Below are 25,082 nucleotides of genomic sequence, written 5' to 3' on the forward strand. Positions count from 1 at the left end.
TATACTCAATTTTCTCCCTCTCAGTGTTTTTCTTGCTTTTCATTTGTCGTCTTCGGTTCATCATGACAAGTGTTTTTGACTATTTTTTTCTTCTTTGGAATTCTTTTTCCCTATAGGTTTCTTGGGCTTTATCAATTTCAGAAAGTTGTAATATTCCTCATCGATATCTTGGTCCTGAGCAGTCTACAGAAGCTCAAATTTGTTCTTAAGTTCCAGGACATACTGCTTTTTCTCCTCTTCTGTTATCTCAAAGACCTTTGTATTATTTACTGGAGTCAGTTTTTTCCTTTCCTTTCCTACATCTATATCAAGTGTACATCTTACTATTCTGTGATCACTTCCAACATTTACCTTATTCAGGACGGTAACATCATTCACAATATATCTTCTGTTAGTGAGGATGAAGTCGATTTCATTAGTAGTTAATCCATTTGGACTCTTCCATGTCCACTTTCTGTTCACCCTTTTCTTGAAAAAAGTGTTCATTACTGACAGTCCTTGAGATTCTGCAAATTCCACAAGTCTTTCACCTCTTTCATTTCTTTCACCAATTCCAAAATTTCCTATAGTTCCCCTTTCTGCACTGTTTTGTGTTTTTCCAACCTTAGCATTGAAGTCCCCCATAATAATATTGAAGTGGGTTTTCTGCTCATCTAGAAGACTCTCATTTTCGGTGTACATTTCTTCAACCTCTTCATCATCATGGCTCGATGTTGGTGCGTAAATCATTATAATCTTTAGCTTGTACCTCTTAGAAATCTTGAATATTAGTCTTGACACCCTTGGTGATGTACTTTTGAATTCCAAAATGTTGTTTTTAAAATCTTTATGGACCAGAAACCCAACTCCACCTTCACTCCTTTCACTGTTTCCATTGGTGTACAGCAGATTTCCACTTGATAAACGTATAAGTGATTCATTTCTTCTTCTTGTTTCAGCCAAACCGATGATATTCCAATTCACATTTTCTAATTCCTTTTCCAGCTCTAATATCCTGTCTTCACCTATGAGTGATCTTACGTTATAACAGGCCAAGTTCAGTTTCCGTGCATGGCAGCCTGGTCGTACCCAGAGATTCTTAGCACCCTGTGCTTCCACTCTAATCCTCTCGCTGCCGTAAGAGGGAGAGTGAAAGTTGCTGGGGACTGAAGGCCATTTCTTTTGTTGTGCTGTTATATGCTGGAGGGTTTGGTCTTTTCCTCTTCACGTTGACCAGGCGTCTTGAAGAGAACCACTCTACACGTTCGTTGCCACCTAATTGACGTAACAGGGTTTACCATCGAGGAGGTGTGCATGAGTGGATTTTAAGGGGGCAGGCCAACCGGACTTCTCCTAAATCTTCTGTAATAGAGAGATATTGGATCCATCAGTGTTTTAGGCTGAGTGTCTGATAACACACAGGATATCTGTTTCTCTAGGCGTCCAAAACTGCATTTTTCAACAGAAATCAGCACCTTGCCACACAGCAAAATTGGCAAGTTTTATGCTATTTAGATTCAATGATGAGTTTTTCTTTTGATCTCACAAGGCTTAAAACATACACCAATGTTTTCCCTCGTTTTTCTCGCTTAAGGTGCAGTCATACCTCAGAAATGCTGCCATTACAGTGTTGGACTGTCGAGATTTGAACCCTATTGAAAATTGCTGGTACATAATGTAGTCTAAAATTTCTCAGAAGAAGCCAGCAAGTAAGATTCAGCTGCAGGAGAGCACTGTAAGGGTGTGGTACCACGAAATTAGGCAACCGTATATACAGAAGTTGATTAACTCTATGCCAGATCGTCTCCGTTGCCGAGTGTTCAGGAGCGGGAGTGCAGTAGTACACGCTCTTTGAGTAGGCTCCGGTTCAAGTCCTTGACTGCTAAACATCGTCGATCTGCCAACCCGCACTGGACCAGCGTCGCAGATTATGGTCCATTTCCGTCAGCATGAATTGTTGAGGAGGCTTCCATTGTGCAGTTTACCTTTTTTTTTTTTTTTTTTTTTTTTTTATGCCAGATCATTACAAGGCTGTAATTTCAACTCGAGGAGAACAACAAAATATCGAGGACTTATTTTGCTGATTTACAGTACATAATACTATTACGTTACCTTGTCATTTCAGTTGTACATGTAAATGCAATAAAATGTATGTTTGCCATTTGCATGATTTCACATATTTCCGTTAATTATGCATTTTACCCTTTGCGAAAATATTTATGGCAATTAGACATACCAGGCGGAGTGTTTTTATTGGATTTCATTCACAGAGATATATATCCCATCTAACAAATGCATTTCGAACATTTATGCAACCCACAATGCAGCGCAAAACATATTATTTGCATAATTCACAACTGATGCAGTTTTTTTGTCTGCCACTGTATAAGGGCTGATATTTCGTTGAGAGAAATGAGCTCCTTAATTTCGTACGTCCCGAATCAACTGGCGGTAGAGGACATGGTGTTGACTTTTGAAATCAGGTGGTATTAGACCACAGTATATATTACAATCTTTACATCATTGTTTAACTGAATAATAATCCAAAATTAATGTTTATTGCATCATTATTTGAATTTAGTTTTTTTTCCATTGGGCCTTTTGTACAGGATTCCACATACGTTTTTTTTTTTGTTTTTTTTTTTTGTTTAAGTTTAGTTGGGAGGAATATTGTTTAATAGGGAAGTTGATATAACGATGATAGTATGTATGATTAACAATAATTGAAAATTAGCGCTAATTTAATTTGAATTTATCTAGAATTTTTAACAATATATAAGAATTTTTAGACAATATATAACCTAATTATATAATATATGTAACTGACAATATACCCAGATAAACTTGCGGTTTGTTGTAGTTGGGTTTTTATTATTATTATTATTATTATTAGCCATATGGTACAAGAAGCCTGAGGCTTATGCTGCACCAGCCAAAAAAAAAAAAATTCCCGAGTTAGCCCCCCTGTGTGTGTGTGTGTGTGTGTGTGAGAGAGAGAGAGAGAGAGAGAGAGAGAGTGTGTGTGAGAAAAAGGTATCACAAGAAGAGAAGAATGATGATATCCAGCTCAGGACCCTGGGTTTGCCAAGCCCATACTCACCAGATGTGAGCCCCCGGGGTTATTTTAGGAGCAGTGCCAGATTAAGAATGAAATAGGTCCCCTGCCATATTTAAATTTGAGGCCCCTTTAATATGTCCATAAGTGCGTGTGTTCTCTGGTCGATTCGCCTGTTTACTGAACGAAAAATCCGAGTTTCCGGGGGTGAAGAAGGACGCTGCATTATCTGCAAACAGATACATTTCATCTCTAAAAAATTGTGCGTTTGTTACATTAAACGCCGAAATTCAGTTAATGCTAGTTTTTTCAATTTGTCTTGTAAAAGCCAGAAACATCATCACATTTTGATTTATTTCGCACCTCTGATACTGCATTAAATCCTATTATTTGCTTGCCAGTTTTTGTGTTATGTCTCTTCCTCCCAATTTTAACAACTCTACAGTAACTTCATCTTCCCCCGGGGCTTTCTGATTCTTCATTTTCTTCAATGCATGTTCTACCTCATAGGAAGAATATTGGGTATATCGTATGTGTTGCTAATTTGCAATCCATCTTCCCCACTGCTGGCATCATTCCCTCCCTCCTTGTATAATTCTCTATAGTAGTCTTCTGCTATTTGAATTATGCCTTCTCTGCAGTTAACATGGAACTATATTCCATGCCACAAGCATACCACAGAAACGGTCATGCTCGTGGAAAAAATTCCATCGGCATACCCGTTTCTGTGGTCTCAATAATTCTTTTAGTATGGCTATCTATCTGCTCAACGCCCCGAGGAAGTAGCAGAGAGACGACCATGTAAAAGAAAGTTACTCTCCTATTTTATATTTTTATTAACTGGAATTAAAGGCGATCCAACAAGTGCTAGTACAACTACAGCTAGCCAGTTAGTTAGGCCTTAATTACCGGTAATACTTCCCGCCAAAGAAAAAAAAAAAAAAATTCCCCACCACTCACAAACCAAAATCTATCGGAATCTTGACCTAATTATATATATATAACAGTTATATATATATATATGTGAAATAAGTGAAAAATGTAGAAAAAATATAAAATTAGAGAATTATAGAATTAACGAAATAGAAAGAGTTTCAGATCAGATTAATGCCATCAAAATATTGATTAAACATTACATCAGTCTGCAAAACATATATTACAGTATTTATTGAACTGAATACCAAGGGAATCATATGACTATGAAATTTAATAAAATATGGAATATAGATATTCCCAGTAAAAATATACCTATATTTAGGTAACCTATGTTGTACTTCAATTGTTATACCCTATAATTAAACTCATAAATTATAATAAAATACAATAAAATAATTAATAGATAATAAGCTTTGCTAAGAATCTTAATATAATAATAAAAATAAAAAATATAGTAAAATAATTAATAATATATATAATAATAAAATTAAAATTTTATTTTTTTTTAATATTATATTATTGTATTTTATAATAATTTATGTGTTTAATTATAGGGTAGATAACAATGAAGTGAACTTAGGTTAACTAAATACTTGGCCCTATAGGTATATTTTTATTCCGAATACCTATATTCCATATTAATTTCATTAGTCATATGATTCCCTTAGAGCAGCGTTACCCAAATGGTGGTCCGCGGAACCCTGGGGTTCCGGGAAGTAAAATAAGGGTTCCGTGAAAAAATAAAAAAATTTAAAAAATTTTACCCATTAAAGTTAAAAATATTGTAGGTACGTTTATATTTGGGGGACGAGACAATATTTGGGTTAGGTCGCTTTACTACACAGCTTGTGAACTAACTGCCTTTGTAATTGTAATCCAGAACCTGCACATTACATCGACTGTATACTACCGCACCTATCTACCTAAATACAGCGCTAGGAAACGACACGCAAGCGGCTGTGATTGGTTACGCTCCGCGTTTGGATCCGTATTTCGCATGGTGAGACGTTTTTTGTATTTTTTTTTTATACTAATAACAAAAAACAAAGAATTTAAAGGTATTTGATCTTGAATCAAGAACAGTTTTTCGCCTGCGGCGCATTTATTTATTTTTTTATGTGCTACGCTAAAAATATTTAAGGGGTTCCGTTATGTTGTACAAAATATAAAAGGGTTCCGTGACTAAGGCACCGGGTGCCAAGCGTTATAGTGATCAAGCGATTTTCAGAGTGATTCATAGAGCGTTTACTAGAGCCACAGTTCTTCTTTAGTTTAAAAAGTTTTTTTTACAATCTCTTTAATTAATAACTTAGTCTTAAAAGTTATGGAACCGATGAGATGGATGTGACCCGACCTGTCTTTCCTAGGAAAGACAAAGCAAAAAAATTTATCGATACAAGCAAGCTGCAACTAAAAAACAGAGTCGAAAACAACACAAAAAACCACATAATGGAAAAAATCCTTCAGTGGAATTGCAGAGGATTTCGGAATGCAAAAGACGATTTGCAGGATCTAATCGATTGGTATGAACCAGCTGGCATAGCCTTACAAGAAACTCTTCTAAATTCACGAGTGTGTCCTTCCGTCAAAAATTATACCATCTTTAGACGAGATAGGAGTATTGACACGCCAGCTCATGGCGGGGGGTGGCTATTCTTGTCAGAAATAACATTCCATCCAAACATGTGTCCCTTCAGACTCCTTTTGAATTAGTGGCAGTGCGCTTTGAAATTGGTATCACGATTACAATAGCTTCTGTATATCTCCCTCATAATTTAGTTTTCTCCTCAGATGATTTAGAAAAGCTAGTAGATCAGCTGCCATCTCCTTTCTGCTTACTGGGTGACTTTAATCTCATCATCCTCTATGGGGATCTCCAAAAATTGACAAAAGGGGTAAAATAATAGAATTGCTGCTTGATGCTCATAACCTTACTCTGTTAAACACTGGTGCACCCACCTATGTCCATTTTTCTACAGGATCCATGACTGCAATACACCTTTCAATCTGCTCTCCCTCCATTTATGCCAATATGGGGTGGTCGGTTCTCGATAACCCGCTAAACAGTGATCACCTATCGATTCTTTGCAATATTCAAACACAAGTAAACTTATCTCCATTGCAGCGATCCACTTGGAAATTTCGTAAGGCAAACTGGCATAAATATTCCTCCCTAATCCAGTTTGATGATGAGATAGTCCAGTCTCAGCCCATAGATAGTGTCACCGATCATATAACGAATCAAATATTACAAGCTGAAAATTCTGCAATACCTAAATCTTTACCTGGAAAACGCAGATAGAGTCGTTACTGATGGAATCAGGAATGCACACATGCTAAACAGACAAAAAATCGAGCTTGGAATCTGTTTAAAAAATTCCCTACAACTGCTAATTTTATTAACTTTAAAAGACTCAAGGCCAAATTCCGCCAAAGAAGAAGAGCAAAGAAAGATGCCCGGATAAGTTTTGCTTCCACCGTAAACAAGGACACGCACAGCAGACTCATCTGGAAGAAAATTCAAGCACTTAATGGAAAATTTGTGCAGTCTCCAGCATCAATCCTGAACTGGAAAGGGCAGGAATTGTCTGCTCCAACAGAAATAGCAAACGTATTAGCTGAGTCTTTCGCCAGTATATCAGCAGTGTCCACATACAGCAAAATCTTTCAAAAAATTAAGGCATCTGCAGAACAACATAAAATTAATTTTTATACTAAGGCATCTCAACCGTACAATCAGCCATTCACTTTAAAGGAACTTTTTGAGTCTCTAAACAAAACATCAAGTACTGCTGCCGGCCTGGATGGAGTATGCTATATAATGTTAAAAAAGTTAAATAATAAAGCAATAAGTTCCCTATTGAAATTCTACAATCGAATATATTTAGAAAATAGTTATCCGCACTCATGGCGTCACTCAATTGTACTGGCCTTTCCGAAGCCAGGAAAGGATCATACCATACCGAATAATTACAGACCGATATCGCTGACTAGCTGTTTAGGCAAAGTCTTAGAAAAAATGGTGCACAGGCGGCTAACGTGGCTCCTGGAAACAAACAATCTGCTAAACCGAAATCAGTATGGTTTTCGAAAAAACCACTCAACCTTAGATGTGATGATAAAAGCAGAAGCAAACATCCGCAATGCTTTCATCAGGAGACAACATCTGGTTATGGTCAATCTCGATATTGAGAAAGCCTTTGATACCACTTGGTGATATGGTATCCTTCAGGATCTTCGTTCCTTTGGTCTGAGGGGGCAGTTACCCCAATTTATACAAAACTTCCTACACTACAGAACGTTTCAGGTCAGATATAGGAACAGTATGTCCAAATCATTTGAACAAGAGGAGGGTGTACCGCAGGGTTCCATCCTGAGTGCAACACTATTCACGATAAGAATTACAAATATAACACAAGACATACCAAAAACAATTGAATCATACATGTTTGCCGATGACCTGATTATCTCCTGTCAGTCACAAACCATGATTTCCATTGAAAGGCAACTTCAACTGTCCATAGCCAGAATAGAATTGTGGGCGCAACGGAATGGTTATTCATTAGCAGAAAATAAATCGACTGCAATTCATTTCTGTAAAATACGAAAATTACATCCAGATCCTGAAACATATTTAAAGAACAATCTGATTCCTCCTACCAACAATTTTCGTTTATTGGGTTTATATCTAGACAGTAAACTTAACTTTTCCAATCACATAGCCTACCTTAGAACGGCCTGTCAAAAGAAATTAAACATCTTAAGAGCTGTGTCATCTAACTCTTGGGGTGCTGATAGACACTCCCTCACACATCTTTATAAAAGTTTTATCCAGTCCCGCTTAGATTACGGGTCACCTGTCTATGACTCTGCAAAAACGGCTGAATACTGTTCAACATAGTGCCCTAAGGATAGCCACAGGAGCCTTCAGAACGTCTCCAGTCTACAGCCTGTATATTGACGCAAATGAACCGCCATTATACCTTAGACGAAAATCCTTACTATGTAGCTATGCTACAAAAATTAAAAGTATTCCATCTCATCCTTGCTGGGAATATCTGTTTGACCCTCAGTATGAAATGCTATATCGTAATAAACCTAATGAAAACCGCCCTGCGGGTATTAGATTGCAAGAACTGATGCTCAGTTGGAATATTAACTTCCAGCATATCCTTGAAGATGTAGCTCATCCTGAACATCCCTGGTCTCATTGCTCACATCTCTGAGATGGAGAAAAGACTCCCTGCCAAACGACAACTTCCAGCAGCTGCATAATGCCCACGCCTTAGAAAACGCAGAGAAATTTCAAAACAGATGAAGCTGTAGGTGCTGCAGCAATTTCTTCTGCTTTTTCAATAGCTGTGTCTCTTCCTACAGAATGCAGCATCTATACCGCAGAACTGTATGCAATAAAACTAGCTCTAGATAATATAACCAAACAGCAAATCAAAAAAGCTCTTATATACACCGATTCCTTAAATGCCGTCACTGCCATTCAATCTACTACTTCTTCCCAATATCCCATTCTGAAACAGATACAGTCTCAATTATACCAATATCAAACATCCAAACAGTTGGTCACCTTCTGCTGGATCCCTGGGCATGTCGGCATCCAAGGTAATGAAAGTGCAGAGCGTGCTGCTAAACATCCTACCAATGGATCATTCTATCATCTGAAAGTCCCACACATTGATTATAAATCCACTGTTAAAACAGCATGTAGGCTTCAATGGACTAATCTGTGGCAAACACAAGTGAATAATAAACTATTTCAGATTAAAAAATGAACCTCATTTGTGGACTTCTAGTTTCAGGAAAAGCAGACGTGAAGAAGTGATTTTGGCAAGACTCCGTATTGGACACTCATATACAACTCATTTGTTCTTGCTTATGGGAGAAAACCCACCTCAATGTCCATTCTGTCAGACTCAGCTAACAATCAAACATATTCTAATAGAATGCCCTAAATATTCAAGTAACCGGAAATCCAGATTTTATTCTGCATCCAATCTGCTGGAACCTTTAAATTTACTACACATACTTGGAAATAATCCTAATTTTGAAACACAACAATTATATTAATAACTCATCATAAGTTAATAATGAAAAGGCACAATATGGCCCAGGAGGCTCTTGTGCCAAAAAAAAAAAAAAAAAAAAAAAAAAACCCAAAACAACAACCGTGACTAAATTTAATTGGGAAACGCTGCCTTAGAGTGTGTATATATATTACACACATACGTATATATAAAAATACTACATGGGTTTTTATATTTATATTGTAAATATTAATTCCTTGATAAAAATGTAAACTAAGAGGTTAAAAATGTTTCATGATTTTTGACTTGAAATATTAAGTAAAAATAATAATCTCTCTCTCTATGTACCGTGTCCCTTAAGGACGTTGGTGATCATGGTCTTCCACATCTCTCTCGATCTTTTGCTGTTCTCAGCAGGTCTAGACTCCGTACATTCATACAGTTAGTCAGACTACTAATATAGTTTATTCTTTGTCTTCCTCTGCTTCGCTTTCCGTTCACCTTGCCTGTCATGATGATCTCCTCCAAACCTTCCTCCCTCATGATGTGCCCAAAATTTCAGCTGCTTTTCTGTAATAATAAAGAAATAAAAAAAATAATAAATTTTCACTACTTTAGAAAATATTTACACTAAAAATGAGGCCCCGGCCATGCCCGTAGCATTAAAGTGACCCTGTTTAGGAGCATTAGGGCACAAACACACTATTATCACGTCAGGTGAATCTCGTCATGTCCCTGTCACAGAGTAGTACTCTGTGGTCCCTGTTTAATGTAAACTGCGAAGTCGATTGGAGAAGAAATGTCACTGTAACGTAGGGTGGCCAGATTAAAAATTTTATCTCGAGGTACTCATGCTTATGTTTGGGGGGTGTTCATTCCTGCATTATATCTTAAGAAAACCGAACAATTTTAATAACAACCATTTTATTTCTGTATTTTGTTGATTTTTACAAGTTCGTGGATTACAAAATTAGTCAAATTTAAATAAAATTAACCGAATTATAGCCCGTGCTTTAATTCGTTTAATTCGAAAATTTTATTGCAAAAGTTATAAACACTAAAGGAAACTTTTATAAATATTAACATCAAATGTTTTACATAATTGTTTACAATACACATTCAATAAACCTGATTTATTTTATCAAAAAGAAAATATTTACCTAGCAATACTTTTCATTTGAGCGAATTTTCTTTAACAGTTTTTCATTTTTTAGTACATAATGCTTAAAATTCTTTGCATGACATATTGTGCAACAGTGTTCTGCAACAGTCCTCCTTCAACATTCTTTAGGGCTAATTTATTTCTATCCTTTTTCCATGCGTTAAACATTGAGCTAAATACTTGCTCACTCATTGCATTTGAGTGAGGCAAAGCAAAAACAAAAGTAATATACTGTATATATTTTTTCTGTATTACGTACTTCGTACGCATTTAAAATTTTTATCCAAACATCTGTGGTATTTTTGAGGTCTTTTGTCTCAATGTTTCTACGGAATGATTTCAACAGAACATATTCGTCATACAGCAAATCGATATTGAGAATTTTAAATAAAAAAAGTTTGTTGCCTGAGCCTTAAACCATTACAACGAAATAAAACAGAAGTCAAGTAGAATGTAAAAGGTTACAAAGTAAGCATAATATGAATATTCTGCAACCCTCTTTGTAAATAGTATTTGAGTCTTTAATTAAGGGTGCATTTCAACAACAACTTTATCGTCAGTTAATTCTTTCTTTCTAAATAATAATAATAATTCTTTCTTTCTAAATAATAATGATTTCTGCTTTTTTCAAATGTTAAAAAAGGGGTATCTTGGAAATTTTATTATACTTCCAAAAGGGGTACGTCTGGCAACCTGTAACGTTGTATATATATCATTCTCTTTGAGGAAAGCTGAAGCGAAATGAATTGTCACAGTTCATCCCCCTCTTCAGATTTTGAAGAAGAAGATTTAGAAAATGTATGCGCTTTTCTTATAGCCGAGAAAACAAAAGAGTACGCAATGGATACACAACATCAATTGGAAGAGAAGAGAAAAAGGCGAATTCCATCATTTACTGCAGGACTTAGAAGAAGATGAAAATCGCTTCACGATGTACTTACGGATGAATAATGAAGAATTTAATTTCCTATATAATCCAATTAAGGATGGCATTCAAGGGCAAAAATACGCAATTTCGAAATTCAGTCAGCGCTGAGAAAAATTAGTTATATGTTAAAGGAAAGTTAAAATACTGCAAGTTTAATTTTGAATAAGAACTTATTCTGTCAAAACACGAAACAAAATTTTTTAATGAAATTTAATAACAAAAAACTACTTCTCAACCCTAAAAAATTGAACTTGTAAGAAATTGTAATGAGTTGTGCAAATTGAAATGATCGACTTGTTCGTTCTCTCAATTTGTAATTCTGTTGGTCTATTTTGCTCCTTTGGCCATTTTTGAGCGTCCCTGTGACTGGACATTTGGTGAGTATGCCGAGTAGCTGGTCGAAGTGGAGGGTGCTTCGAATAGGCACAGGAGCAACGTCCTTGAAGTTGTTGTTATTTGTTATCGGATATTCTTACTTGTGCACTGAAAACAGATTATTTACTTCAAATTTAATTTTCTATTAGCATTTCCTCCATTTTCCTTTTGTCCACCCGGTACGCCTAACGAAATTTCTGTTAGAACAGAAAAATCTGAGTTCCTGACCATGTCATTCGGCCTTGAAGCCCGACGTGTTATCTTGTGAATACAGCCAATGAACAGTGCTCTCCGAGCAATAAAATACCAGTAATTGGTAATTGTAGCTCCCTCACTTTTGACGTTAGATATGTATGAGTGAAGTGATAATAGTCTGTTTGTGCCCTTAGTGACAAAGGCCATATTGCTCTGTAAATTGCGAGTTTTCTGTGGCCGATTTTCTGTTTGCTGGACGAAAAAGCCGAGTTTTCGGGAGAAAAACCATGCTACCTTCGCCTGAGACCGACTAACTCAACCACGAAAAAAAAAAAAGGTCATAAAAATGCCTCCCGTCATTGACGGGACTCGAAATCAGGTCTTTTTCCACCCGGTTTTGAGGAGAACGGCAATTCTTCCAACTGTGTTACCCACGAGGGCCCAAACTTGCGGATAACAAACATACTTTACCCCCATGCCCTTGTTTAAAAATTGGGAAAGAAGTGATCGAAGCGAAAGGAAAACAACAAAAAATTTCTGCTTCATTCATTTTACCGATTTTTAAGCAAGGGCATGGGGGCGGGGAAATATCTGCTGTTCCAAAAAGTTTCCAGTGTAACATATTTACTACATTCCAAACAAAGTGAATAAGGTATTCATTCATTCATATCTGCATGTGGTTTACGTTTCAATGATTTCTGTTTCTACACTAGAATTTGTAAAGGAAACCTCCTTAAAAAAAAAAAATACTTATTTTGAATTGTTGGTTTTACCATATTAGAGTGATAAAAGTCGGAAATAAAGTGAAAATGTTGATATTTTGGGCCTTTACAAATGCACACTGGTAAATCCTAGAATTTATCGTATTTCGGGTTTTACGTTATATTTTCATTTTGTTGTTGACAGCAGTAGAGAGTAGTAACATTACTGCTGGTAGAGCACAGAGTAATAAAATACTCTTTGTGGTAGAGTATGTTACTACTACTCTATCAGCAGTAGGGTACTTTTATTAGCCTAGTTCTTTTTATTTTACTTGACCCGCTATTTTCCCTTTTTATTGTTATTGCTAAGATTATTTTAAAATTCAAATATTTTTGAAATTGTTCCATAACTATATTCCCCATTTTCGTTGTTAAAATCATTATTATTTTTTTCTTATTTCATTCTTGATTAAAATCGATACCGCTGTTCGTTTGTGAAGATATTCACTTTAAATCTCGAAAAGATGAATTTACCGAAATATTTCTGTTTTCTGTCGATGTAATATTAATTAACAGTAGGTGATATAACATGAAAGTCTCATCAATACTTTTGAAATATCTCACTAAAATAGATTACTATTCGCAGTTTAGTCCGTCATCCTTATCAATAAAGCAGTTCATTGACTTCGGTAAGTCGGTTTCAGTTTCGTTTATCTGTTTATGGTTGCTTCAGTAATTTTGTGTAATAATGATTTTGTTGTGTTCGCCGAGGTATAGTATACTATGCAATAATTCCCCCTCCCCCCCCCCCAAAAAAACAGTTGAATTAATTTAATGGGAGAAAATCGGTAAGTGTATTTGAATTTTTAGAATAATTCGTTCCCATAAGTTACCCATAAAAACAAACCAGAAATAAAACCACATGAATTGGAAACCGCTTTTTTTTCACTTCGGAGACTTACAAATTCTACTCGTTGAGATAGTTCAGGATTCATGGGCTGAATAAACCAGTCGGTCATTTAAGGTCTACAAGAATTTATATTTCTTTAGTCTATTTTTTTTTTTTTTTATCAATGGTAATAATTTTGAATACTGAGCGTGGTTCAGGATTATCAAGAATGTCGACTCATCAAACTGGGTTGTAACAAGTGAAGTATTTTAAGCGTTTTGAGACATGTTGGTTCAAGGGATGAGCTGATTGTTAAAGGATTTCCTTTTTCACATAAATAATGAATATTAGAAATATGTAATTAAAATAAAATAATGCATAATCTGAACCAAGGCACAGTGCATTAGTTACGATCAAGTCCTTCGTCACCCCGTGAAAAGGCTTTTTCATTCGGCAAAACAAGTAACTCAGAACAGGCAATATATTCAGTTTACGTGAACTTGTTCGCGTGTGTTGTTTACGTGAATGTAAAGTTATGAGACGTTTACTAACGGCTCCCTCGTTCGTCTCATAACTTTTAGTTAACTTGATGCCAAAAGCAAACAACATTAAATATAGCACAATGACAATGGATATACAGTATATAGATCGAGCAAATCATATGGAATACAATGCAGGACTATTATTATGCGTTTGCATCTGGGTTGACGGAACTGACTACGAAAAAAATGATTGATGTGTTGAAAAGAAAGAACAACAACATAAATACCGTCTGTAAAGGTTTTGATAGAACTGTGACTTAAAAAAAATTTAATTTAAAACAGTTCACTAGCAGCAAGCAAGCATCAATATCTGAACTGTTTTATATAAGTTTTCACTGGTTTACTTTATACTGTTTTACCTGTTTTTAAGCAATTAAATAATTCCTGGTGGTATTAATTAATTAATGATGTAACATGATGAAAAATGATTTAAATGGAGAAACTAAATATCTTATTTTTCATTTAGTAGAAATAAATTATACCTAGTACTAATTTTAACAAAATTAGTTGTAAATTTATCTTCTTTAGAATATTTAAGAAAATCACTTAGAGTACCTAATTATGTTGTGTTTGTAAAGTGGCTTTATACTTTTTGCTGTTTGCATAGCAATTTATTGCTTTAATATTATTGTATTTTATCCTAAAAATTGACATTTTGGATTGTCACAATTGCACAATTTTGGATTGTGGTCTGCTGCATTATGTGAAAATCCAAAACAAAACATATTTTACCTAGTCATTAAATAAAAATGTAGTTCCTTAATCTTTTCTTTTTTTTTTTTAATAATAAAGATTTGTTGTCATTAATGTAGTGCTCATTGTACAAATACAAAAAATGTTAAAATTCCAGTGAATCTTGTTTAAGGGCATAGATAAGTTACACTAGATATTACATAGATAAGCTGCTGGAATGAGTACAGAGAAGGGCAGCAACAAGACTGGTGAGGGGGAACAAAGGGTTGCTCATACCAAGAAAGCAGGACCGGATTTCCATATAAGCTAAACAAGCTTAGGGCCTCACATTACAAGGGGCCTTGCTCCATCTTTAAAAAAAATCATTTTTTTAATATTGCCACAGGCAAACAGTAAGAGAGAAGGGCCTCATACTTGTTATAGTTTAGGGCCACAACAAGTTTAAATCCAGCCCTGCAAGAAAGGCTTAAGTTCTGCAATTTGCAGTGTCTGGAGACTAGGCACCTGTGAGGTGATCTGATTGAGGTGTATAAGGCCTTGAATGGTTTGAGCTTAAATAAATTCAAAGAAGCAATGGACAAACTTTTGGAGTAAATGGTTTGATGAAATGGGAATTTTTTTTTTGGTTGATGCTGTATAAGCTTGCTTTCTTGCATCATATGTCTCTACTAATGCTAATGCCGATACACAGGTATTAGTAGTAGCAAATGATGCAAAAAAAAAAAAAAAAAAAAAAAAGTTTATACAGGGGAAAAGAAAAAAATGTCCCATATCACCTGACTGCCCTGCTAATAGTTTGTCTAGTTCTTCCTTGAATTTATTCCAACACCCCACTTCTACAACACCAGATGGAACTTTATTGATATTTGATGTTAAGATGGAACTTTGTTCCAACAGTCACCTACCTCCTGGCTGAAGGCAAACTTCTGTACATCTGTCCTGCAGCTATCCTTCCTCAATTTCAATTTATGCCTCCTTCTGAGCAAGTAGAAGGATTCCATCAGCATTAAGCTTACTCAATCCATTCAAAGCCTTAAACACCTGAATCAGATCTCCTTGCAGGTGCCTAGTCTCCAGGTGATGCAGTTGGTAGAACTGAAGCCTTACCTGGTAAGAGTATCTTTTCGTTATTGTAATTGCTGTTCTCTGCAGTTAGCATTAGTAGAGGCATACGATGCAAGAAAGCAAGCTTATGCAGCATCAGCCAAAAAAAAACTGGCTCCCATTTCTCCCCTACATTCGTTCCAAATGCCTGTCCAGCTCAGCCTTAAATTTATTTAGGCTATTGTTGATTGGTGTTTGAGTGTATGTGCGCGTGCACATACACACACTACTGCATATGGTAGCATCAGAATGTTTATTATGGGAATTTTAAAGTTTGAAAGTAAAAAAGAAAAGAAAGCCCAAAATAAAATTTAGGGAAAAAATATATACATCTAGCAATATAGGATATAATTTACAAACTAAAGTTTGAAGGGAAAGCCTGGTAAGTGAACACAACTGTAAAATACAGAAGTTTACATATGTAACACCTGCTGTAGGTAACTGGGTTTACAAGCCCAGTTGGTCTTTATGAGCCCAATCAAAGTGATCCCTATGGTCCTCCAGTATCAATTTGTTGCTTGATTTTTTTTTTCTCCCTTTCCTACTTTTCTAATTTATCCCAAAAGAAGAAGAAATTAAAATGCCCTTTACGCTACCTTTTAACTTAACTATCTTATTTATTTTATCTCATTCAGTTTTAATTTACTTGTAACATTTCCATAATAAACATGCTGATGTTACCATATTCAGTGAAGTGTGGGCTTACTTACTATTAAAATAGTTAAAATTATTTGAACAAAATTAACGTTTGTGTGCTGAAACAGTGATGCAAAAACTTCATACTTTTTTCACACTGTGTATGAGACTGAATCTGAAACCAAAAATAAAATGAGGTGATGATTCCACCAAAAAAACTGCATTGCATTTGTATGTACAGATTAAGGTTATAACAGAACATTTTCCAGGAGTAACATAATTATGCAGTTCAGCAACTGTACTATTACTGTACTTTTTTACCAGACTTTTAGCATATAATACATGTATGAAGCATGTATGTATTGTTTATATGTTAAATTTTGAAAATTATTTTTGTTTTTAAATCCTAAGTAGTTTTAAATAAAAAAAAAATGAGATTGGTTCAACATTCAAAACAGCAGCTATTTTTTTATTTAAAAAAACACAGCCAGTTGGCATTCCTAGTCGGCATTATGAAAAAATGTGTGCTACATTGAATTGTGGTAGTTTTCTATAACAAGTTAGTTTAGAATTTTATAGCCATTGTGTTGGTGCATAACATTTGCTAACAGTAATGTAATGTGACATTTAAAAGTTCAGATTAGGAATCAACATTTTTAATTGTAAAGAAAAAAATAATCTGGCTATTCTCTGTAAATGGCATGATCTCTCAGAATTCAGATGGTATAAATCCCTCATGAGAGATTTATTTTTTTTTGTTTTCAAAAACAAAAAAATATATTATATCTATGTATAAATAAAGTAATTTTCTGTTTTTACTTTGAGATGACTACATAAGGTCAGAGGAGTTCACAAGAGGAGAATATAAGAACTGCACTGTATTTAGTGGTAATATGGGCTTGAACCATGGTCACTCAGAGCACATGCACTTTTGTACCCATGTGGTTGACCACTTGACTACAGAGGCCTTATAAATATATTATACACTTAGTGATGACTACCCATCCATAATGGACTATGCCACATAGCTCGCAGTATAAAAATCTGAACAGCTTCGTACACTAGACCAATGATAATTTGCATCTGGTCATGCAAGTCAAAGTGACAAAGTAGCAGTTATGGGACACAATAAAGCTATCATGAAGTTTCAGAAAATGTTAAATTGTGTGCTTCCATATCGGAAACAATATGTCTTCTTGGTTGCTCGTGGCCCATTGTGGTTAAGTTGTACATTGAATGGGTCAAACCACCTCCTATTGACAGAACTATAAAGGATTACATAAGCTGGATGTTCATGGTACGTGAAGGATGCAGCGGGTTGTATGGGCTCAGCAGCAGATCACTGTGTGACAGTTGATATCACAAAAAATATGGGGAATGCAAGAACAATATTCGAAATGATGACGCACTCGGACATATGGAATTCCACAGCAGACAACCCAAGAGAAACCCTGTCCTCACTGCATGATCTCATCATGCACAGTGCCCACTATCCAGGCAGGTGGCATTGGTTTCTTAATATGGTACATGTTTTGCTGGTAAGAACTAGACCCTTGGTGCATACGAACCAATGTTTCATTGATGAGGTCTATTGGCAGCTCTTATGAGACCATGTTGCATTTTTACCCAGACAGAAACAGAATCTTCTAAAATGTTAATGTGCAGTGTCACTGGGCCTGTACTTGTACTGTGCACAAGTGGTTTGTGGAACACAGTGGAGATGTTACTCATCTTGATGGTCTCCAAATTGGATTGAGGGCAGGAGAATTTGGAGGAGAACCTGTGGGATGTTTTGGAATGGACAGTGAGCCATGTGGACACGCAACCGTCATCTATTCCGACACTGTGGAACCTTGTAGTCAGCATGGCTGCAGATCGCTTCTTCAGACATCTAGTGGAGTCAATACCTAGGCAAACATGCAAATGTTGATTGAACACGGTATTAGGTAGGTGATCAAAATTCAGTGATCACTTGGTGTATATTGTATATGCTTCTGATCTGTATCACTAATTATTTTTTAAGAAAGTATACTCATAAATTCTTTACAGTTCTTTGTTGGAGTAAAAAGAGCACCAACCTGTATTAATTTTCCATAGAGTTTTGAGTGCCTTTAGATCTTGTCTACTTTGCACTTCAAATTCTGACATAAAGGTAGTTTGGGAAGTAATTTTTTTTTTTAATAACAAGGCTTGTTTGTAACAATGTTTTATGCTCTTATTATCTAACAGTCAGAATTAAGAAAATGTATATTTAAAGTGGCAAAAGTAAAGAAAGACAACGCGGGAAACTACTCTCCAATTATATCATGGCTTGAGTCTGTTGATGTCAACATAAAAATTGCTGCTGTCTAAAGTTTCCCATGGTAATACATAAATGGCAGTTTTCTTGGAAATTTTCCTGTGGCCTTTGCTTTGGGATAAACATATTTAAAGGAGAAATTTCCATTATTGTATAAAACAGCATATTTTTCAAGCTTACATGACATTAGTTTGAACATTAGTATTAGTCATTAGTTAGATATAAAGTTCTTTGTCCAGAGAGGAAACCATGAAAGCTCGTAGGGTTTTGTTAGTGGGAATTTTGCTAGCACTGATAAGTAGTTGATTATCCTCTTGTATTAGGCAATGGCCTGGCCACATCTTGAGTATTGCATACAGGTGTGTTGGCCTCATTTAAGAAATGATGTAGAGCTGCCGGAATGGTTACAGAGAAGAGCAATGATGCTGGTGTGGAGCAACAAAGGATGGGCTCTCATCAAGAAAGACTTCATTTCTGCACATCTGGAGACTAGGCACCAGAAAGGTGATCTTATTGAGGTGTTAAGGCTTTGAATGGCTAGAGCAAACTCAGTGCTGGTGGGATTCTTCCTCTTGCTCAGACTATGCACATGAGGGGACATAAATTCAAATTGAGGAAGGCTGGTTGCAGAATAGCTATGTGGAAGTTTTCCTTAAGCCAACCTTGTGATTAAATGCTGGAACAAGCTTCCATCCATTGTTGTGGAAGTTGATAGTTTGAATAAATTCAATGAATAACTAGAGAAACTGTTGGGGGGAATGGATAGATAAAATGGATTTTTTTTTTTTTTCCTCGGTTGGTACTGTATAAGCTTACTTTCTTGCATCATTTGAAGCTCTATGGCCATAGTTGCCAATGTGCCTAATAAATCCCTAAACCAACAACATCTTGCATCATTTGCCACTATTAATACTAATTAGGAACAGTTAATGAGAAACACACAACACATTTTCGAACTTGATATTCACTTTAGGAAACTTTATCACAGTTTCCTGTGGTCATGCAATTATAATTTAACAGGAGACAGATGATTTAACATATAATTAACAGATGACATATAATTTAACAGGAGACAGATGGCTATGATAGACATAAACTGGTCTGTAATCAAGTCACAAAGGACATTAGGCAAGCAAAGGCAGATTACGAGAAATCTTTGGTAAACACACAATGCAAAGGAAAACAGTAAAGATTTCTTTATTTATGTAAACTCTAGAAGGAAGAGAATGAATCAGATTTGTACACTTTACATCGATGGTTCGATTGTTGATGAATCTGCTGAAGTAGTTGACAAACTGAATGATTATTTTGAATCTACATTCACATATGAATTCCTTCTCTGCCACAAGTCTCATTATGTCATCTGACATCCATTTAGACCTAAACCTTGAACAGTATTTCTTAGTTGATATGAAAAGCCTAGTAGCTTCCAAGATTAATTCCTTGAACAGTGGGACCAACATCATCAGTTGGTCCCACTGTATAAAATTTAAGAAATCTCTGAGATCACAGTAGTCACCTTTATGAAAGCAAGAACCTTTACCCCTGATGGTTGTTACGTCTTTAAGTAAATCCCACATCAGTTCATTGTGATCACTGCTACCTAGTTTTTTCTTTATCTGCAAATTCTTAATGCAGAAAATAAGATTACCCTCTAAGTGGGAAGCCTTAAGTCCCTTAAGGCTTCCCATTTAGAGGGTAATAGGATTTTCATACCAACTAAGAAATACAGTTCAAGGTAATACTGTTCAATACTGTTCAATGGATATCAGATAAATTAATGTGGCTCGTGGCAGAGAAGAAAAATGCATGGGATGCATATAAGTTATTAGACGAAACAGAAGCCTATGACAGATATAAGCTAGTCCATAATCAAGTCACAAAGGAAGTTAGGTAGATTACGAAAAATCTTTGGCAAAGGATGCAAAGAAAAAGACTTCTTTACTTATATAAACTCTAAAAGGAAGGAGATGAATCAGGTTGGTCCACTTGATTTCAATGGTTTGACTGTATATGATCATTCTCAGATAGCTGCCAAACTAAATGAGTATTTTGCATCTATATTCACATATGAGTTATTCAAGGAGGAGAGGGCCAGATGTTTGTTACACGCTAACAGAGAGCTAAGTGATTTTGTAATAACTGATAGCAAAGTGGAGGAGAAATCGTTGAAGTTAAACATAAGAAAGGCACCTGGGGTGGATGGAATCTATCCAGTTATATTAAAGGAGGCACCAAAGGAAGTAAGCACACCCTTAGCCTTAATTATGAGAGCTTTGGATTCAGGCAATCTACCCATGGACTGGAGAAGTGCAAATATGTCCCCAATTCACAAAGGGTGACATGAGTAATTACCGTGTCACCCTTTGATCTCCCTTTTGACCTGTTAGTCTAACTTCTGTTCCAGGGAAAATAATGGAGGCACTGGTTAAGGAAGCGATGCATGATCATCTAGACAAGACTGCAGTTATACTTCAGACACAGCATGGGTTTGTTAAGGGGAAGTCTTGTCTGACAAATTTGATTGAATACTATGATATGGTCACAAACAAATTGGATGCAAAGAATAATTTTGATATCATATATTTAATTTTAGGAGAGCTTTTGATACTGTGCACATGGAAGACTACTGTACAAATTGGAGCAGTATGGCATTAAGGGCAAGTTGCTACAATGGATAAAAGGATGGTTGGGTGGGAGAAGACAGAGTGGTTATCAATGGACACTGCTCTTCATGGACTAATGTTATTAGTGGAGTCCCCCAAGGTTTGGTGTTGGGCCATTGTTGTTTTCGGTATTTATCAATATTATTGATGAAGGTATATCAGGTTGATATCTAAGTTTGCAGATGATACAAAGGTTGGCAGGGATGTTAATTACAGTAATGCTACTACAACAGGATCTGTAAAAGTTCAGCTGATGGGTTGAGAGGTGGCACCTGAAGTTTAACATTGACAAATGTAAAGTAATGCATATGGGTAGCAGTAACCCCAGAGTAATATATCAACTGGATGGAACTACACTCATCAAGATAGTGGAGAATGAAAAGGACCTGGGCATAATTGTGCAGTCAGATATGAAGGTTTCTGAGCAGTACAAAAAGGGCTGCAAGAATAGCTCGTGGTGTCTTGTCAATGATATACAGGAATTTTGCTAGCCAGGATAAGGGGGGTGATTGTCCCTTTGTAGAACGCAGTGGTCAGACCACACCTTCAGTACTGTATACAGGTCTGGAGGCCCCATTTTAGGAAAGATGTAGAGCTGTTGGAACGAGATTACTGAATGGAAGAAAAGGTTGCCCTTATGAAGAAAGGCTTAAGTTTTTCAAATTACAGTGTCTGGAGCCTATGCACCTGCGAGGTGATCTGATTGAGGTGTACATAGTTTGTACCTTGAATAGTTTGAGCATGCTCAACGCTGATGGGATTCTTCCTCTTGCTGAGAATAATCGCCTGAGAGGGCATAAATTCAAATTCAGGAAAGACATAAATTCAAATTCAGGTAGGATAGATGTGCTGAAGTTTGCCTTTAGCCAGCGGGTGGTGAATTGTTGGAACAAACTTCCATCTGTCGTTGTAGAAATTGTTAGCTTTAATAGATTCAAGGCAGAACTTGACAAACATTTGGAGTGAGTTGGTGGGTGAAATAAGGGTTTTTTTTTTTTTTTTTTTTTTGTGATGCCATATAAGTTTGCTTTGTTGCATGATGTGCCTTTGCTAATGCTAAGTCCAACACTGTAATGGCAGCATTTCTGAGATATGACTTTACCTTAAGTGAGAAAAACGAGGGAAAACATTGGTATATGTATGGTTTAAGCCTTGTGAGACAAGAAGACAAACTCATCATTAAATCTAAATAGCATAAAACTTACCAATTTTGCTGTGGGTGGAAGGTGCTGATTCCTGTTGAAAAATGCAGTTTTGGATGCCTGTGTGGTGATCCCTAATAACGGGTTTCGGGCACTCCTCCAAGATATCAGTGTAGGTTTCTGCACTCACTGTTCCGTTAACAAACTTCATTTGCTTCACCCCTTTGCTTGTTATGCATCCCCAGATCATTGGACCAGCAGGGAACTTTACAGTCTGTGTTATGCAGTCAGGATGGTATGCCTCTGATTTTCGTCTTCTGACATATCGCTTCCCATCCAAGCCATGCAAGTTGAATTTTGATTTTTCAGAAAAGATGATGGTGTACCATTGTTTTTTTGTCCATGAAACATGCGTTTTAGCCCATGAAAGTTGCTTTTCCTTATTTGTTGGGTCAACAAAGGCTTCCTCTTGGGCCATTAGCATGCAGACCACATCTGCAAGCCGTCTTTGAATGGTTTGTGCACTTGTTTCAACACAATTGACCATCTCAAAGTCCAGTTTTAGATCAGGAACACTAGCATGGTGATTATGAAGTCATAGCCATTTAAAATATCAATCTTGGGAAGGTGTAATCACTCTCTTATGGCCTGATCTAGGTCTTCTCTTCACATCACTGGTTTCACGCTTTGATTTCAGCACCCGTGATACCATTGACTGGTGGCATCTTATTTTATCAGTGATAGCATGCGTAGAAAGCCCTTCCTGGGACAGAGCAACAGCTACACTTTTTTTTCTTGGTGTGAACAACATATGGAGCCATGCTTACACCTCTGCAAAATACGATACTAATGAGCATGTATACCCTCCAACAGCATATTTATAGAAATGGCTAATGCAATACCTTGCAATTACTGTCTGATGCAATAGAAGCGTTATCTGTCACAATACCTTTGCTTTGCAACAAACAAAATGACTATAATCAAACAATATCTTATATGTTTCACTTCCAGTGTTACTTTTTTTTTTTAAGGTGATGCAGTTTTTTTCTGCCACTGTATTTATCATTCATCAATTAGTGAATGTTAAGCAGGCATTCACATCTTGAGTAGCAGTTTTCAGTAAGTACATACATATTTTGTTTGTGTTTATTTCAAAAGTTTTAAAGTTACTCGTTAAAAAGAAAAAAAGAACTGTTCTTTCAATACAACTAAAATCTGAACTGTTCTTTCAATACAACAAAAAAGAAAAAACTGTTCTTTCAATATAACAAAAACCTGAACTCATCAATAAAAATATATAACAAAAACCTGAACTCATCAGGCACTAATAATATTAAGAGTAGGAGACCGGCAGAATTACTTAACAAGTACAGGTCACTGTTGAACAAAAGCCGAGAATTAGGGTTGAATTTGAAAGTGTCTGCAATTCTGCCCAGACACGATAGGAGGGAGTATATGATGACATCCTTGTCGATCAATTCGGCCCTGGAAAGATCGTGCAAGGCTCAAGGGGTAGAATTTTTTTCAGCCTGGACTGTACTTGTTAATAGGAGAGATTGCTTCTACAGGGATGGGATACACTTAAATAGAAAGGGTGCAAGAATATTTGCTGATGCTATCGAGGCAGTGTTAGGTGGGTCGGAAAACTGCTAGCTTGGGGGGAGACAAAGACCAATAGATTGACAGTAGCCACTGGCAGAGGTGAAAGGGATTCTTGCACTGCTTCTATTAGAATGAGCAGAAGCCTGAAAAACAAGATGCATGGTATTTCAGAGGCTGCTGGGAGCCATTGCGGTACAAGTAAACACATGGGTTGTGTTAGGGTAGCTAAGAATAGAAACAGGTGCAGGTATACTTGCGTGTACACCAATGCTAGGAGTTTAGTAAATAAATTTGATGAATTTGAGGTATTGCTCAAAACATCGAAGGCAGATATTGTTGGGATATCAGAGACGTGGTGTCACACAGATATAAGGGATGCGGAACTGCAATTTGGGGAGTACAACGTCTACAGAAAGGATAGACAGGATAGGAAGGGAGGAGGTGTTATGCTATTAGTTAAGAAACACATAAAAACCAAGGAAGTGAAGCCAGTCGACATCGCTGGACAGTGCAGTGTGGAGTCAGTTTGGTGTGACATAAACATTGGGAGATCAAAATTGAGAGTAGGAGTGTGCTATAGGCCTAATGACTCTGATGAGTATAATAAGGAACTGTACAGGGAAATAGAGTGGGCCAGTAAATCAGAGTGTCTTATAATGGGAGATTTTAATTTCCCAGATATTGACTGGATTTTGGGGGCTGGTTACTCACACACTAGCAGGGCTTTTGTGGATTTATTGGATGATTGTTTTCTACATCAGCATGTTCGGGAGGCAACTAGAGGGAGTAATACTCTTGATTTGATTATCAGCAGTGATTCTTCATGCATTAAGAATCTGCAGATAAATGAACCACTAGGTGGCAGTGATCACAGTGTGCTGAAGTGGGATTTACTCAAAGAGGTAACTACCATTAGGGGTAAAGGGAAGGGTTATTGCTTCCGTAAAGGCGACTACGATGGACTGAGACAGTATTTAAATTCTATACAGTGGGACCAACTGATGATGTTACCAACAGCAAATTCAAAATGGGAAGCATTCAAAGAACTTATCTTGGAAGCTACTAGGCTTTACATACCAACTAAGAAATATTGTTCAAGGTTTAGGCCAAAATGGATGTCAGATGAACTAATGAGGCAT

At 36.3% G+C, this 25,082-nt stretch overlaps 1 protein-coding gene across 1 annotated transcript in view; it reads left to right on the top strand.

Annotated features, from left to right (window-relative positions):
- Positions 1-12,875: 12,875 nt before the first annotated feature.
- Positions 12,876-25,082, top strand: part of Pdk (pyruvate dehydrogenase kinase) — a 218,202-nt gene continuing 205,995 nt past the window's right edge. The window contains exon 1 of the mRNA XM_090381828.1: positions 12,876-13,059. Coding sequence (XP_090237954.1) covers positions 12,960-13,059 — 100 coding nt within the window. The 5' untranslated portion in view covers positions 12,876-12,959. The remainder of the gene's footprint in view (positions 13,060-25,082) is intronic.

The sequence above is a fragment of the Mastigoproctus giganteus genome, chromosome 9 (genome assembly GCF_048544385.1).
Source record: "Mastigoproctus giganteus isolate SK-2022 chromosome 9, ASM4854438v1, whole genome shotgun sequence".
Lineage (NCBI taxonomy): Eukaryota > Metazoa > Arthropoda > Arachnida > Uropygi > Thelyphonidae > Mastigoproctus > Mastigoproctus giganteus.